This window comes from Leopardus geoffroyi, chromosome D4 (genome assembly GCF_018350155.1).
Source record: "Leopardus geoffroyi isolate Oge1 chromosome D4, O.geoffroyi_Oge1_pat1.0, whole genome shotgun sequence".
NCBI classification, from domain to species: Eukaryota; Metazoa; Chordata; class Mammalia; order Carnivora; family Felidae; genus Leopardus; species Leopardus geoffroyi.
The window spans coordinates 90,462,012-90,475,512 of NC_059342.1; the positions used below are offsets into that span (position 1 = coordinate 90,462,012).

Sequence of the window (13,501 nt, forward strand, 5' to 3'; positions counted from 1 at the left end):
ACCATCACCAGCCACGACACGCGACTTCCTGCCATAGGAAACATCCAGCTGTTCTAAGACCCCTCCCCCCACGCTCTCAGTGTTCTCCAGTGAACTACTGAGTCCCCACTAATGCCTGGTGATCCCAGGTGCCAACTTATCCTATAAAGGGCCTGGATATTAAATAAGTACCTGAGTCTTTTGTAAATTTCCTAGGAATTGGGTTCAAGGTCTATGGCCTTTCTTCAGCACTGTTCTCACTTTCCTTTGTACTTCCAAACAGAGACTGCTCGGGTCTGATGCCTCCAGTCCTTACCTTCATCCCTAATTTCCATCTCTACAACAGTCTCTGCTGACGCGGTCACGTCTCTTCAGTTTTCAAAGAGAAAAATGGATCCCTGAGATCCATGGGTCAAAGTTCTAGTTCTACGTAAGCCAAGATAAAGCCTCATTTGTGCAAAACATGGGGAAGGATGAAGTGAACGTTTAATATCACTTTAAAGCCTTCCACGCCTGCGTCCAGACCCTGCAGAACGAGGCTGAAGGCTTTAGCTGGTGAGCAGAGACCGCCCCCCCCCCCCCACCACCGGTTGGCCTCTCAGCACGTTGACAATGTGCAGGTGGAGGTGGGGACAGAGCTCTGAGGGCTTTCCATCCACAAGGACCTATGAAATCCACGCACCTTTCTTTGCCCAGGAGACCCGCCTCTCACTGGAGTGCACGTAATCTTCAAATACCGTCTGCAAGACCGTGGCTCGCTGTCGGATTTCCTGGGGGCCAGCGGCACGGGATTTCTGGGAGGGTGGCGGAAGGATTAAAGAAGAGACAGAGTCAGAGTCAGGAATAATGAAGCACTTTATAATAGATTTAATAACAGTAAAATCACTCGGTAACCACTGAGGGGCCAACAAGGGTAATCCTTTCAATATTACTAGAGGAAAAACGGGAGCTATAAAGATGTTAAAGTCAACCAAAGATGAAGACGGCTTTGTGAGGGAGCAGATCGGGTCTATTTACTTATTTACTTGTTTACTGACTGGTCCTCCTGGCCTCTTGTCACTCACGTTCAAAATGAAAGCCCACCGGAGACACTCTGGAATTTTCCGAGTCCGATTCAGGCATTTAAAACATCACGGGACGTGGACAGGTGGGTAGGTTTCACAGGACTTGGGTCTTACGGATGCCTTAAATCCTCCCCCTCCCTCTCACTCCTCAGGGGAACAAGGGAACAGCCTCTCGGGAGTGCCCCCCCCTACCCCGGGGCCTGCCTAAAATTTAGCCTATCCTTGAATTTCAGAGCATGCTCCCTCATTCCTAGGGAGGCTGTGACTTGTGTTTCGGATCCATTCTTTCAGCCTGGGACCACCGTGCCACTGTGCTGGCTGCCAGGGACCCATCGAGGAGTGGGCCATCCCTTCACACCACGTTCCAAGAAGGCCACTCGGTCTCTGCAGCTGGCCGTCCTGGTTTCAGGAGCGACATCTGTACACACTCAAGTTCTACGGATGGAAAACGTTAATAAAATAGAAAAATGGTATCTTTTTCATTCTTCAACAATCCCAGAGAAAAGATTTCCTTTTTTTTTTTTAATTTTCTTTTAACGTTTATTCATTTTTTGAGAGACAGAGAGGGACAGAGCGTGAGTGGGGGAGGAGAAGAGAGAGAGGGGGGACACAGAATTCAAAGCAGGCTCCAGGCTCTGAGCTGACGCACAGAGCCCGACGTGGGGCTCGAACTCACAAACCGTGAGATCATGACCTGAGCCGAAGTGGACGCTCAACCGACTGAGCCACCCAGGCGCCCCAAGATTTCCTTTCTTTACATTCCCCTAAAACTGAGTGTTTTTTGTTTCCCGTATCTTTTTTTTTTTTTTTTTAAAGTAAGCTCTATACCCAGTATGGGGCTCGAACTCATGATCCTGAGATGAAGAGTCACACACTCCACTGACTTGAGCCAGCCAGGCGCACCCCGCCCCCCATCTCCTACGTCTTAAAAGAAACATGAATGCTTTCTACTGAATGTGAAACTGAGATGCCAGAGAACGAAGATTCTCCAACTCAATTTGGCTAGTAGGTCTCCTGGAAGACGCGGACTGTCCCAGTGATTCTCTAAAGCCTCTACGGTAACCACAACCCACTGCGGGCATGGGTCACCAAGAAAACAGCCAGTCTGTGCTTCCCTTCACCCCCGCAGAGGACAGGGGCTCGCGCCTGTGTCTGGCTGACCACAGGCTGACCGTGCCTGACTGGGGCTCCTGAGTCTCTCGCCTTTAAGGCTGCCAGAGGAAGAACAAAGGGGAGAGGAGAAAAAGCCTCATTCTCTGGGTCTGCGTCCGTCTCTGTATTAATAGAGACTTAACAACCTGAAAATGTTTTTAGCTTAGTCAAATCATTCCTGCTACCTGTTCGGTTGATGACAGTCTAGCTGATTTCACAGTACATGGTCCCCCTAAGGGTTTTATCCACTCAAATGTCAAGAGAAAAGTCACTCAGGAGCTGTGTTATGAAAGTGGACATTTGCTATTGTCATTAACAAGGATTTTTTTTTTTTTACCCTCTTAACTGATGTGAAATGCAAACTTTTTTTTTCTTTTTTTGCTGCCCTCCTTTCGTTAAGCCACCTCAGCAACGCAACTGTCACCTTCCTTGTGTGTGTGTGTTTTTTTTAATATGAATGTGAAATTAGCGAGGATGCCCTTTCCCCTGGCGGACAGAATCCTCTGTTATTAAAAAGTAAAGCACTTTAATAATGAAAACTTTTTCCTCTTTTTCCTGTGTTTTAACTGTTTAAAATTAATGAGAAGGGCAGAATGGTTGTCAAAGCGATATTGAAAGCCGGGCAGCCAGGCCCGAATAAGCACAAAAATCCCTCTAGAGTGTTAGATAAACAGAGCTCCAGCCCGCTCGAATCCCTCTGTTGGTTATTGTATACACTCTGTAACAGCTCTCAGAATAGATCTGAGAGCCAGGGAGGCAGAGAGGTTTCAGAATTCCAATAAAGGCCTCAAATTAAAGACAGCCTGGTGCGAATTCCAGGAGAAAATTAAAGAGACCTCAAGCTTAAGTGACAGGTGACTTACTTCTGTGTCACAACTGTCAGGGGATTTAGTGATAATATGGCAATATATTACAAAGGGCTTTTCTTATTCCCCCTTTAGGTTTCAAAATGAGGCATCTTTTCTTCCCAACCAAAAAAAAAAAATACATACACACACATAGATAATGTGTGTACAAGTGAAATAGGTGGAGAAAAGGCAATAAGACTAGGTTCACACGTTTGAAATGATGAGGTCAGTTTCAGTAAAATGTAAGGAAAAGTTAATGGCAGAAAACATAATATACTCAGGAAAAAGCACGTCTTCCTCTCCCTACCCCCTCCACTTCCAGAAATACTTTATTTTAAAATTACCCCTCTTGAGAATGAGGTGTTTTTCAGTTGTCTTCTGGGGAGGACGGTCTAAATTTAAACTGAAGGCAGGGGCAGAGTTGTGTGCACGCCAGCGTCTCAGCCCCGACAGGTGAAACACTCCCGTAATGAGAGCGGGTCAAAGCCCGGAGGCACACCCACCCCTCAAAGACACACAGACGCAGTGCTGGTTAACGAAGCTAACCTGGGACTAGCAGGCCGGGGCTAGTTTAGGAAAACACGTCTCCAACGGCCCACACTCAGCATTCCCTGGTCCGTAAAGCCCTACCGACCCTGGAGAGAACAGCCGAGTGCAAGGACTGAGCACTAGGACGGAGGGACGGGGCTGCTGATCTCATTTGAATACCTGACCCTGCACCAGTCTCTTGCTAAGGTCCGTTTACAGGCATATTTCAGAGGACAAAAACAAAAAAACAAAAAAAAACCTCGTAGAAAAAGCATGTTTGGGTGTGCGCATACTTTGAAGATGAAAATTTCATGCCTATCGAGAGGCAACACATGAGTTGAAGATACTTGGGCTGGATTTTTTGTGGTTGTTGTAAAAAGTTTTAGGTGGTGGCAGTGGTAGGGGAGGTGCCTTTTTCTTTCTTCCTTTCTTTTTTTTTGGAAACATGCCCATTGCTAACTTCTAAAGTGTTTTTAAACTAAACGGAAGGACTGTTTTAATCACTTTATTGCCAAGCTGAGTTTCACCCTCATGCTTCCCTAGAACCATCTGAGTGCTTCCCAGTAAAGTTGAAAGATCAAATTTATTCTCTTTGTAGGTGGGTGAACACTCGCACACCCAGACGTAGCTATATATATTTTATATACCTAAATATGAAATATACATTTTACAGATGCTTCACTCACTCTTTCTGTTCACAGAAGCCCAAAAATGTATGTGCCAAAGGGACATTTACAATGGACTTCAATCGAGTGAGAAGAGAGGCCTTACAGTGAGGTGTCTGGCTATGCGTGTAAAAAGCCTATTTACCGAGCTCACATTTATCTGTCCGGCACTGGTTCATGGGCTAGACGGAACCACCCACATGGAGAACGGCAATTAAAACACGCCGTGTTTCTTATGAGGAACAGAACTAAAAGTTGTATCCAGCATCTACTTTATTCTTTTCACTACTCACGCGGATCACACACACATAAAACACTCTTTCGGGTTGTAGATCTGTGTGACAACTAGTAATAGAGTCAGTTTCACGGAGTTTCCCTTTGGCCTTCAAATTGAAGTTAAATTTGGTTAATTAAACAGGCCAGGTTTTCATCGACATGGCACCCGGGGCCTGTAGTACGATTAGTTTTCTAGGCTAACCTGTTAGTTTGGGGTCAGTGAAAGCCCACCTCGCCGAGTGTTTTTTCTTTCTTTTTTTTAAAAAAAAAATTTTTTTTTTCAACGTTTATTTTTGGGACAGAGAGAGACAGAGCATGCACGGGGAGGGGCAGAGAGAGAGGGAGACACAGAATCGGAAACAGGCTCCAGGCTCTGAGCCATCAGCCCAGAGCCCGACGCGGGGCTCGAACTCACGGACCGCGAGATCGTGACCTGGCTGAAGTCGGACGCTTAACCGACTGCGCCACCCAGGCGCCCCTTGTTTTTTCTTTTTTAAAAACAAAGCTCACCACTCCTTAAAAACATAAAAACATCCTACTGGTTCCCATCCATCAAGGCAGGAGCTTGGGGCTGGGATGAACCGCCGGCCCAGAAGCATACAGAGCGCCGCCCGCCTCGTTTTAGGTCAGCTCCACAGCAACCCACGTGACGGGCACTCTGGTTGCAGAACCACCAGCCGTGAAGCATCGTCTGGAACCCAAGCCTGCTTGCCTTGGGGCCCCGGCCCCTACACGAAGTGTCCCCGAGCCCCCCCCTCGAGCAAGGCTTCAAGGCCGGCCTCGTGCCAAGGAAGCCTCTGCTTCCGTGGGAGTAGATACGCAAGGCCCTGGAAGGCCGGGGACTGGGAAACGGCCGTGGCTCGCTCGCGGAAGAGCAGAGGGCACCGCGGCTGCTTGGCTCCCTCCCCGGCGGGGGGGAATCCGCAGGAGACGCTCCTTCTGCAGACCCACGTGACGATCAGCTCTCCCTGGACCGAACAATGTGTGCTCGGTTCAGGGACAAACACCAACAGAGTCAGTCCCAGAAATGGTGTAAGAGGAGATCTGACCGAACCTTTACTTTCTTTGGAACTTTCTTGTAACTTTACCGCTTGCTCTTACTTCTGGCCAGCAGGCAGAGGCTAACGTTCGCCGGTGCCACAGCAACAAGCACCGGGTTTCGTGTCGCTGAGTCTGGACTTGGAACTCTACATCTGCTACTAGCTGATGATGACCATGAACACCCTTCAGCACCTGTGTTGGGGTTCTCGGGTTATTTCTTACTCAGTCCTCCAATCTCCTTAACAAGAATGCTAACGTGATCTCACTTTTACATAAGAAGAAACCACGGCTTAGGGACGTCCAGTCTTGCCCAGAGCCACAGAGCTGGGGACCCTGAGGCCATGCCCTTAACCTCTGCTACACTGCCCATGGTCCTGGGGCTGTAATGAAGTGTCTGAGGGAACATGAAAAAACCCTTCCTAGAATCTGCAGTAGCTTCAGGAGAACAGCAGCGTGCCAGGACCAACGAGCATCTGTTTGGTGACTGGTCCGTTCCCTTGACAACAAACTATTAATATGGGATGTTCCAAAGTCTAGCGCGGCAGGGATGTTTTCTAACGAAACATGGTTTAAAACAACTTGTTGATCAACTGAGTCTCTCCCTGCTTCTTTGGTTTATGGGATATTTGTTGTGGCGTCGTCTGTTGACCACGTCTCACCTAGCGAGGGCTGACATTACCTAACTGAACAGCTAGCCGCTGCCACTGCCGTGGTTTCGTCTGTATCAATGGAAGCAAAGAGCACGTGCTTTGAAGTCAGGCTGCCTGCTTCCACCGCACCGGAGGCTGCGTCCCTGTGGACGTTTCTTCACCCCTCTGGACCTCAGTCTCCTCATCTGGGAAGTGGGACAAGAGCACCCACCTGGTGGGGCTGCTGGGAGGATTAAACAGGACCAAACCATGAAGAGTGTAGCACAGTCCCGGGCACAGGACACACGCTGTGACGGTTTCCCTGCCTTTTCGTTGATACGTTTCCTTAGGTTCTTTCTGGAGCAAGAGGGCTTAAGTCAGGGCCAGTCAAGTCAGGTCCCAGCCCCAGGGACAGTATTGATCCAAATAAAGACGCCTCTTGATGCATAAAAGAAACTCTTAATTAAGCCTGATCTATTTGGTCTCATTTTCCAGTCTATGCTCAGACTTAAACAAACAAATGTAAAATACTCAAATCACTAATGTTTCATAGACAAAACTACACACAGCAACGTGACACACACATATCTGTGACACAGTGGGTACAGGGCTAAAGTGGGAGTGGAGAACAGCCACGTAGCAGGGGGAAAGTCACAGGAGGGCCGCAGGATAGGGTGCCCAGGGTCCCCGTGTGGAACCACATGGATAACACCAATGTCTCCTTTCGATGATCTCAACTTTACTCTTCCTCTGTGTGTGGCACACACATTAAAAAACGGATGCGCTACGTGTGTCTGCATGGAGACACAGAGACACCAGTTTCTTCCGTGCTGTCACGGGTGGATGGGCCAATCAGCTGTCTTTGCTGAGAATCTGGATGGGGGCACCAGGGTTGAGCAGGTAACACTGCCTCCAAACTCACTGTGGGCCAGGACGAGGCCTCCGCGCTGGGAGCCTGCTGCGGCCTTGCGGGCTTCAAGAATGGACGGTCACCCGTCAACGGGATGAGACCAGAAAACGCGTCCAGGAGCAGAGAGGAGAAAGCACAATCAAGATGTGGCCTCATCTAACGTTCATGGCCCCTGAGATACACACGTCTGCTCAACAGAGGAACTAACTATCCCACACACAGTAGCCCCACCACCCCAAATCAAGAAGTGAGTCGTGTCTGTTCACCGCAAGTATCATAAATAATGACACTCACCTGGGTTCCCCGTCGGCTCCCTTTCAAACAACCGTCCCTTGTCAGAACAGACAAAATGTCTTCCACGTGAATCTCAGACACGCTGTAAAAGGAAGGGCACGTCAAGGTAAACTTGCTACCTTCAGCAACATCCGGAATCTCGATGCATAAAACTGGCCTATTCTCAAGCTAATTCCATGTAGAACAGAAACTACACCTTCACGGAAAGGAATTCAGTTTCCTAAACCTTCAGGAGTTTGGAAGGCAGCAACCTCTAGGACATGACAAGGACAGAAGGGGTCATATTCCCAACACTCTCCTCCTCTCTGGCGACTTTCAAATAGGCTACGTTTAGAATTTCCTCTGTGGGCATCCCACCATTATTTCTTAATGAGTCTCAAACACTACAAAGCAGGCCTGCTTCTTAATAGACTACACTTTGACACGAGCACATGAGAAAGTAAACAACAACGCAGATAGTCCCTTTAGTTTTATATTAAAAAAAAAAAAAAAAAAGGCCAGGCCGGAGGCGGGAGGGGAGTGTGTGGCTAAAGGTCTGTAACTGTTGGGGTCAACTCCTCAGGGAAGGCCAACAAGTGACCGCAGCCCCCGAACTCTCTTCTCACATATCCGGAGGTCTGTCTACCCTCTCACCCCTTCGTTATGAAGGGGTGAGGAACAGAGGACCTCTGACGCATGCAGAGCTGTGTGCAAACGGCTGAGCTCAGAATTTGGGCCTCACTTGTGAACAGAAGCCAGCCTGAGCCAGGAGAAGAGGTCGACCCGCCTCGCGGCCCAGCGGCCCCGCGGCCCAGGCCCCGCTTCCACCAGTCTGCGGGCCACAGCGTTCAAACACAGCAAGTGAGCACACGATCAAGTACTACAGCCTAAGGAAGAAACAGGAGTTGCTGAAAACATACTTCCCAGGGAGGGGGGGAAAAAAAGGGGAAGGAGGAGTTCTGGGAGAAAAACAGATCATAAAAAGATAAATGATTTCCTTGTATGTTGTTTCTTTTTTTTTAACGTAACAGCAAATTAAAACATGAATGGCAACCTCTCAGGTGGGAGAAGACAATTCTCCCCCTTTCCCCCAAAGGTTACGCTGACAAAGCTATGAATGAAAATGTCACGTCTCTGACAGCGATCTACCTGAAATGTGTCACCGCTTCCCTGAACACCCCCAGCCCCCGCCCCTCCACACTCTCCCCCCTGTGCTGCCAGCTCACAGCCCCACGGAGCCGTGAAATCTTTTTACAGCAGGAGTCAACCCGAGGAGGCAGAGCACGTACTGCGAGGGTAGGAGTTTGGGGGAAAATGCTCGTGATTTCACAGCAAATGTATTTTTCATAAGAGAGAGAAATGCCGTGGCCACTGAATTTGCCTCTTGTCGACGCGGGAGAATCTGGAGGTGAACGCACAGCACGGCACGGTCCTGGCTTTTTCTTTGTTTGACGGACTTGCCTCTGTGCATCACTCGTTTTCTTCAGGAGGAAAGGAAAAGGAACAGAAGGACTCGGGGTGAGATTCTGAAGCAGGGAGAAAGAAACTAAGAATAAGGCCACTTGGAGTCAGGGATACAAAGAACCAAACACACCACAGAGAGGCGCGGTTTTCCAGGGGCGTGTCTGGGCTGGCGCTCGGGCCGGGCACCCCTCTGCCGTGTGTGTCCCTGTGACAGTGCTGGGGGCCGGTCACCGCAAGTGAACGGCAGCAGAGAAAGAACTGGAGTGATTTACAGTTTAAAAGGGCCTTCCTCCTGTTCTCAGAAATCGGGTGGCTTCTGAGGAACAAAGCAATCTACTCTGCTTGTTTATGGTTCCATCGGCAGATCTGAACCGCCCCGCCTTACCATGAGAAGATAGAGAAATAAATTCAGGGACCTGTCCTATGCCTGATCTAAGAGATACACAGTTTGCATTTACATTTTAACAAACCAATGACGACTTTCATTAGAAATGCGTTTAAAAGGGAAGCGGAAATCGGTTAAGAGATTGGCATATACAAGGGACTCCAAAGGATGCAGAAACAAAGTCCTGAGCATTCAGGCTGAGGTGGCAGCGGCCCAGGGCGCCTGTCTCCTGCCCCGTCTGCTAAATTACACTGTCAGGGCGAGGTCCACAGTGCTCGGCGTCTGAAGGCAGGCAGCAATTTGTTGTGATGGCCCTTGCTGCCGAGCGCCTCAGCCTGCCTTCTTGAATCTTCCCTGTAATTCATCAGCCTTCCCAGCATCCGGCTGCCCGGCTCCCAGGTTCTTACGCACAATACATACACACATCTTCCTTCTCTTTTTGGTTTCTTTTTTTTCTTTTTTTGGAATATTTAGCAGAGTAACTTTTGGTTTAAGTCTGCTTGTTGCCACAGCACACTTTGTAATTAGTTCTTCTTAGGTGTAATTTTTTGAATTAAGTACAAAACAGCTTATATGTAGATACCCAACATTGATCTCTTCCTCAGACACAAATCTGGAAGCATCATTCATGGCTGCAACATTGTAACTTAGGTCTGACATTTTGGGGGGGGTGGGGGGGGTTGGTTATATCAGGCCCACAAAGCAGGTTCAGGTATAGAAGCTTCAGCAGGTGCATTTTCAGGGCAGAAACGAGCAAGGCCGGGCCCCTCCAGGGCTCTTTCCCCCCCTCGAGTAGATGTTCACTCCACAAGAGACCCAAATCTCTTCCTCTGGGTACTTCTGTCTTCAGGCTTCTGAACTTCCCCTGCAAGTCCAAATATCGCGAATCACTGGAGTCTCGGAGCGGTCTCCTGAATGTGAACACGGGATGCCGGATTTCCCACCAATGCCGCCGACACAGTTTTTTCCAGATGAGACCATCACAGAGAACGACTGTGCTTTTTATATCTTCAAAATACACGTGGCTATTCTTTTCCCATTTTAATTTAATATTTATTCACTTTTGAGAGAGAAAGAGGGAGAAAGAGAGAGGGAGAAGGAGGGGCAGAGAGGGAACCCCGACAGGCTCCACGCTGTTGACACAGAGCCTGACGTGGGGCTCGATCTCATGAACCGTGAGGTCGTGACCTGAACCGAAATCAAGAGTCAGATGCTCAACCAGCTGAGCCACCCAGGCGCTCTTCTTTTCCCTTTGAAAATTTAGGCTCTCATTTGAATCTTTCAGAGCCATCAGCCTGAACGCGTTTGTCAAGGAAACCTGAGGGCAGGGGCATCTGTGCGGGTAACTCCGGGCTGGACAATTATCATGTGACTGCAGGACCGTTGGCACTCACGTTTCCGAGCTTATGGCGTCAAAGTGAATGAGCGCGGGCAAACATCCAGGAGCCGTGAACAGGAAGGAACAGAGAGCGCAGGGAGCGTGAACTTGTAAGTCTAGAACACAGGGTGGGGGGGAAGCAGCCAGGGGATAAGAGGCCGCCAAGGTGAAGGGACTATATGTCCTCCCGTGGACAGCACACAGCTCTGAAAACGTGTTCTGAGGCTCGACAAGTCCCTGTGCTCTAGGAAAACAGCGGCAGTGCCGTGACAGGTCCCCAGCCTGTGAGAACGGGGTAAGAGACAACAGGAAAAGGGGTTACGTCCGTGGGTTTTCATTCAACCCCCCACTTCCACGGTACAGCTGCCCAGTGGCGTGCCATCCTAGGACCGGAAAGCACCGGAGAGAACGGCTGGCCATCCTGAAGCTCCAGACACTCAGAATCCAGCCCGAGAAGTTGTTATTGGTGAAATATGATTGACCAACTGACCAACAGAATTCCTCTTACAAGTAACATCAAATATGCAGTCTTCCTGAAACAAATAAAACCACTCTCTGGGTGGCTAAATTGTTTTAAGATGAGACATTAAACGAAAGGAAAACCCAAACGAGTGTTAGTTTGGCCCACTAGAAATCACCATGAGGCTCCTGCCTCCTCAACACTGAAGGGTGTACACAAGGCACATTTCCTGAGGACGCCCCAGCCCACAGATGTTCCCATGAGCAGGCCCAAGGCTGCCCTACTAGGTCTGCCCAGGGTACAGGGAGGGAGGGAGGGCGGGAGGAAGGAGAGGGAGGGGAGGGAGGGAAGAAAGGAAGGGAAGGAGAGAAGCAGGGAGAGCTCTGCAGGTGGGGTGGCCCCAGGCAGCTCTCTGAGTGGGTGGCCTGCACTTGGTCCCCAGGCCAGGTCCCAGGCAGCCTGCCTGGGAGCTGCGATGCACATGCAGAACGCAAGGACCCTGCCAGCTGTGTACTTTAGACCGAGAGACTGTGGTCCTCTTGCTTCACATGACACGTGGGGCTGCGTGAGGCAAAGCACCGGGACAGGAGGCCCTTGCGCTTGGCTGGTGTCACAGCGCTGGTTCCAAGCAGCACTCGGGTGGCCATCGGGGCTCCCGCGCGTGGCACGAGTCGTGCCCTACCTTCCTGGGCACACGCGCAGGGCTCTCCCCGTGCCTTCCGAACCACGCTCCGCATCACCGCGCTACGTGAGCAGGAGAAATTCTCGAGAGCAGGCCAGTGTGAAAAACCGCACGCCTTTAGCAGTCTGTTACTAGCACTGGTGATTTCAGGTGCCGGACGCCGTTCGGAACACGTTTCTGCAGCCCAGGCGAGCTCCTTCTGCCTTCCTCATACTCAGCTCGGCCCGGTCGAGACGCTGTTCTCCGTCTTTACCCTGCTGGTCTTTCCAGAGCGAGGTCTGGGTCCGCGGGGGCCCCGACTGCAGTGACGGCACGGCGGCTGCGAGGCTACGCGGGCACCTTAGCTGCCCCCAGAGATTTCCTCCCTGGGTTCATCTTCCTGGTGGTGGCGGGCTTTGTGATGAGTCACCAGCATTCTTTTTTTTTCTAAGACACATCACCTTTAGAGGCACAGAACGTTGTGCGCAAAAATAAAAACTGAATGAAGCAGGTCTTCAGGAAGCTGGCTGTGAGGGCTGTGCACACGAATTGTACAGAAAAGGAATGGGAAACACGGACCTCTATCTTAAAGAAAAACCAAGTGCAACAGATCGCTCCGTGACTTTGTGTGGCAACGCAGTGAAAACTGTCATGTGCTGACGGCGTGAAGGGCTCAGTGTTCGCCACTGGCTATTCTGGGACCCATTTAGAGATCACAAGGGTTAATGGCTCTTCGTCAGCTTACAAGGCCCATCCACTGTAGAAAGCGACAGAAAGTTAATTAGGTGAGATCAGCTGAAACCGCGTTCAGGTTTCTGACTCACTTGATTTTGTGAGAAGCCAACGAGTTGACATATTCTGCCTCCGAAGGAGCCAAGATGAGCAGGCTGCTCCCATGGCAGCCAATCCGGGCGGTTCTCCCAATCCGGTGGATGTATTCAGCAGGCGAAGACGGAGCGTTGTACTAAAAAGGGTAACAAAAATGAAGGCATTCACAGATCAAGGCATTGCCATTAATTGGAAGTGCAATACCCCTCACCTGCCTCCAGGTATCCCAAGAATTAAATCCCGGTGCTATGGTTACCCTCACGCAACCCCAAGGAGAAGCCACTCAAGCCTGAAAGCCCTGCCTTCATTGGAAATAACGAGGCTCAGACAAGAAGCGTGAACAGCGGCCAAGTTCCCGATGAGCGAGCGCCTTCCCGTCCCAGTATCTCCTTTGTAATTTTACTTCTCCACAGGTCTCTTCAGTCTCCTATCTGCATCTTTCCACAGAGGTGACCGTGCAAGGTGAACACGGAGGCAGGTGGGGTAGGATGACCGAGTGACCTTGGCCGGCAGACGCGGCAATGAGGCTGAGGCCATAGAGGCCTGGACGGGGTCAGGAGGAAGGGGCTGGCTAATCTAATCAGAGCTCAGCTCTGCTGCCGGGCCACCGGGAGCCGGTGCCCACCATCTCACCGCAGTGACACCCAATCCCAATGGAACTGGGAGAGCTGCGGGGCAGCCGTGAGGCAGATTCCCCTCTGGCAGGACTTGCTTCCGTTACCGGGGACAGCAATCCTGACCTGGGGGCGGTGGGGGGCAGACTCTAACTCAGCAGAATGCATTATGCACAGCATTTCATATTTTCTGTGGCAGTAACTTTATCACAAATAGGAACTGACCATATTCCGTTCTTCCTTGTTTTTTTTCTTTGCAGCTACACAAATCAAAGATCAGAGGCCCAAAATGAACAGAATATACGAGGATGTCAGACATATGAAAGTAATCCACCTCACAATACAG

At 50.1% G+C, this 13,501-nt stretch overlaps 1 protein-coding gene across 7 annotated transcripts in view; it reads right to left on the reverse strand.

Annotated features, from left to right (window-relative positions):
• DDX31 (DEAD-box helicase 31) overlaps positions 1 to 13,501 on the reverse strand; it is a 72,971-nt gene that overhangs the window by 24,065 nt on the left and 35,405 nt on the right. For 2 of the 7 annotated variants that reach the window (XM_045467349.1, XM_045467351.1), the window contains exons 16-19: positions 12,538 to 12,677; positions 7,387 to 7,468; positions 5,614 to 5,745; positions 662 to 773 (exon numbers count right to left, since the gene is read on the reverse strand). In XM_045467349.1, coding sequence (XP_045323305.1) covers positions 662 to 773; positions 5,614 to 5,745; positions 7,387 to 7,468; positions 12,538 to 12,677 — 466 coding nt within the window. Of the gene's footprint in view, positions 1 to 661; positions 774 to 5,613; positions 5,746 to 6,414; positions 6,540 to 7,386; positions 7,469 to 12,537; positions 12,678 to 13,501 lie in introns of those variants that run through there. The other 5 variants (XM_045467353.1, XM_045467352.1, XM_045467354.1 and 2 more) reach the window with 4 other exon arrangements.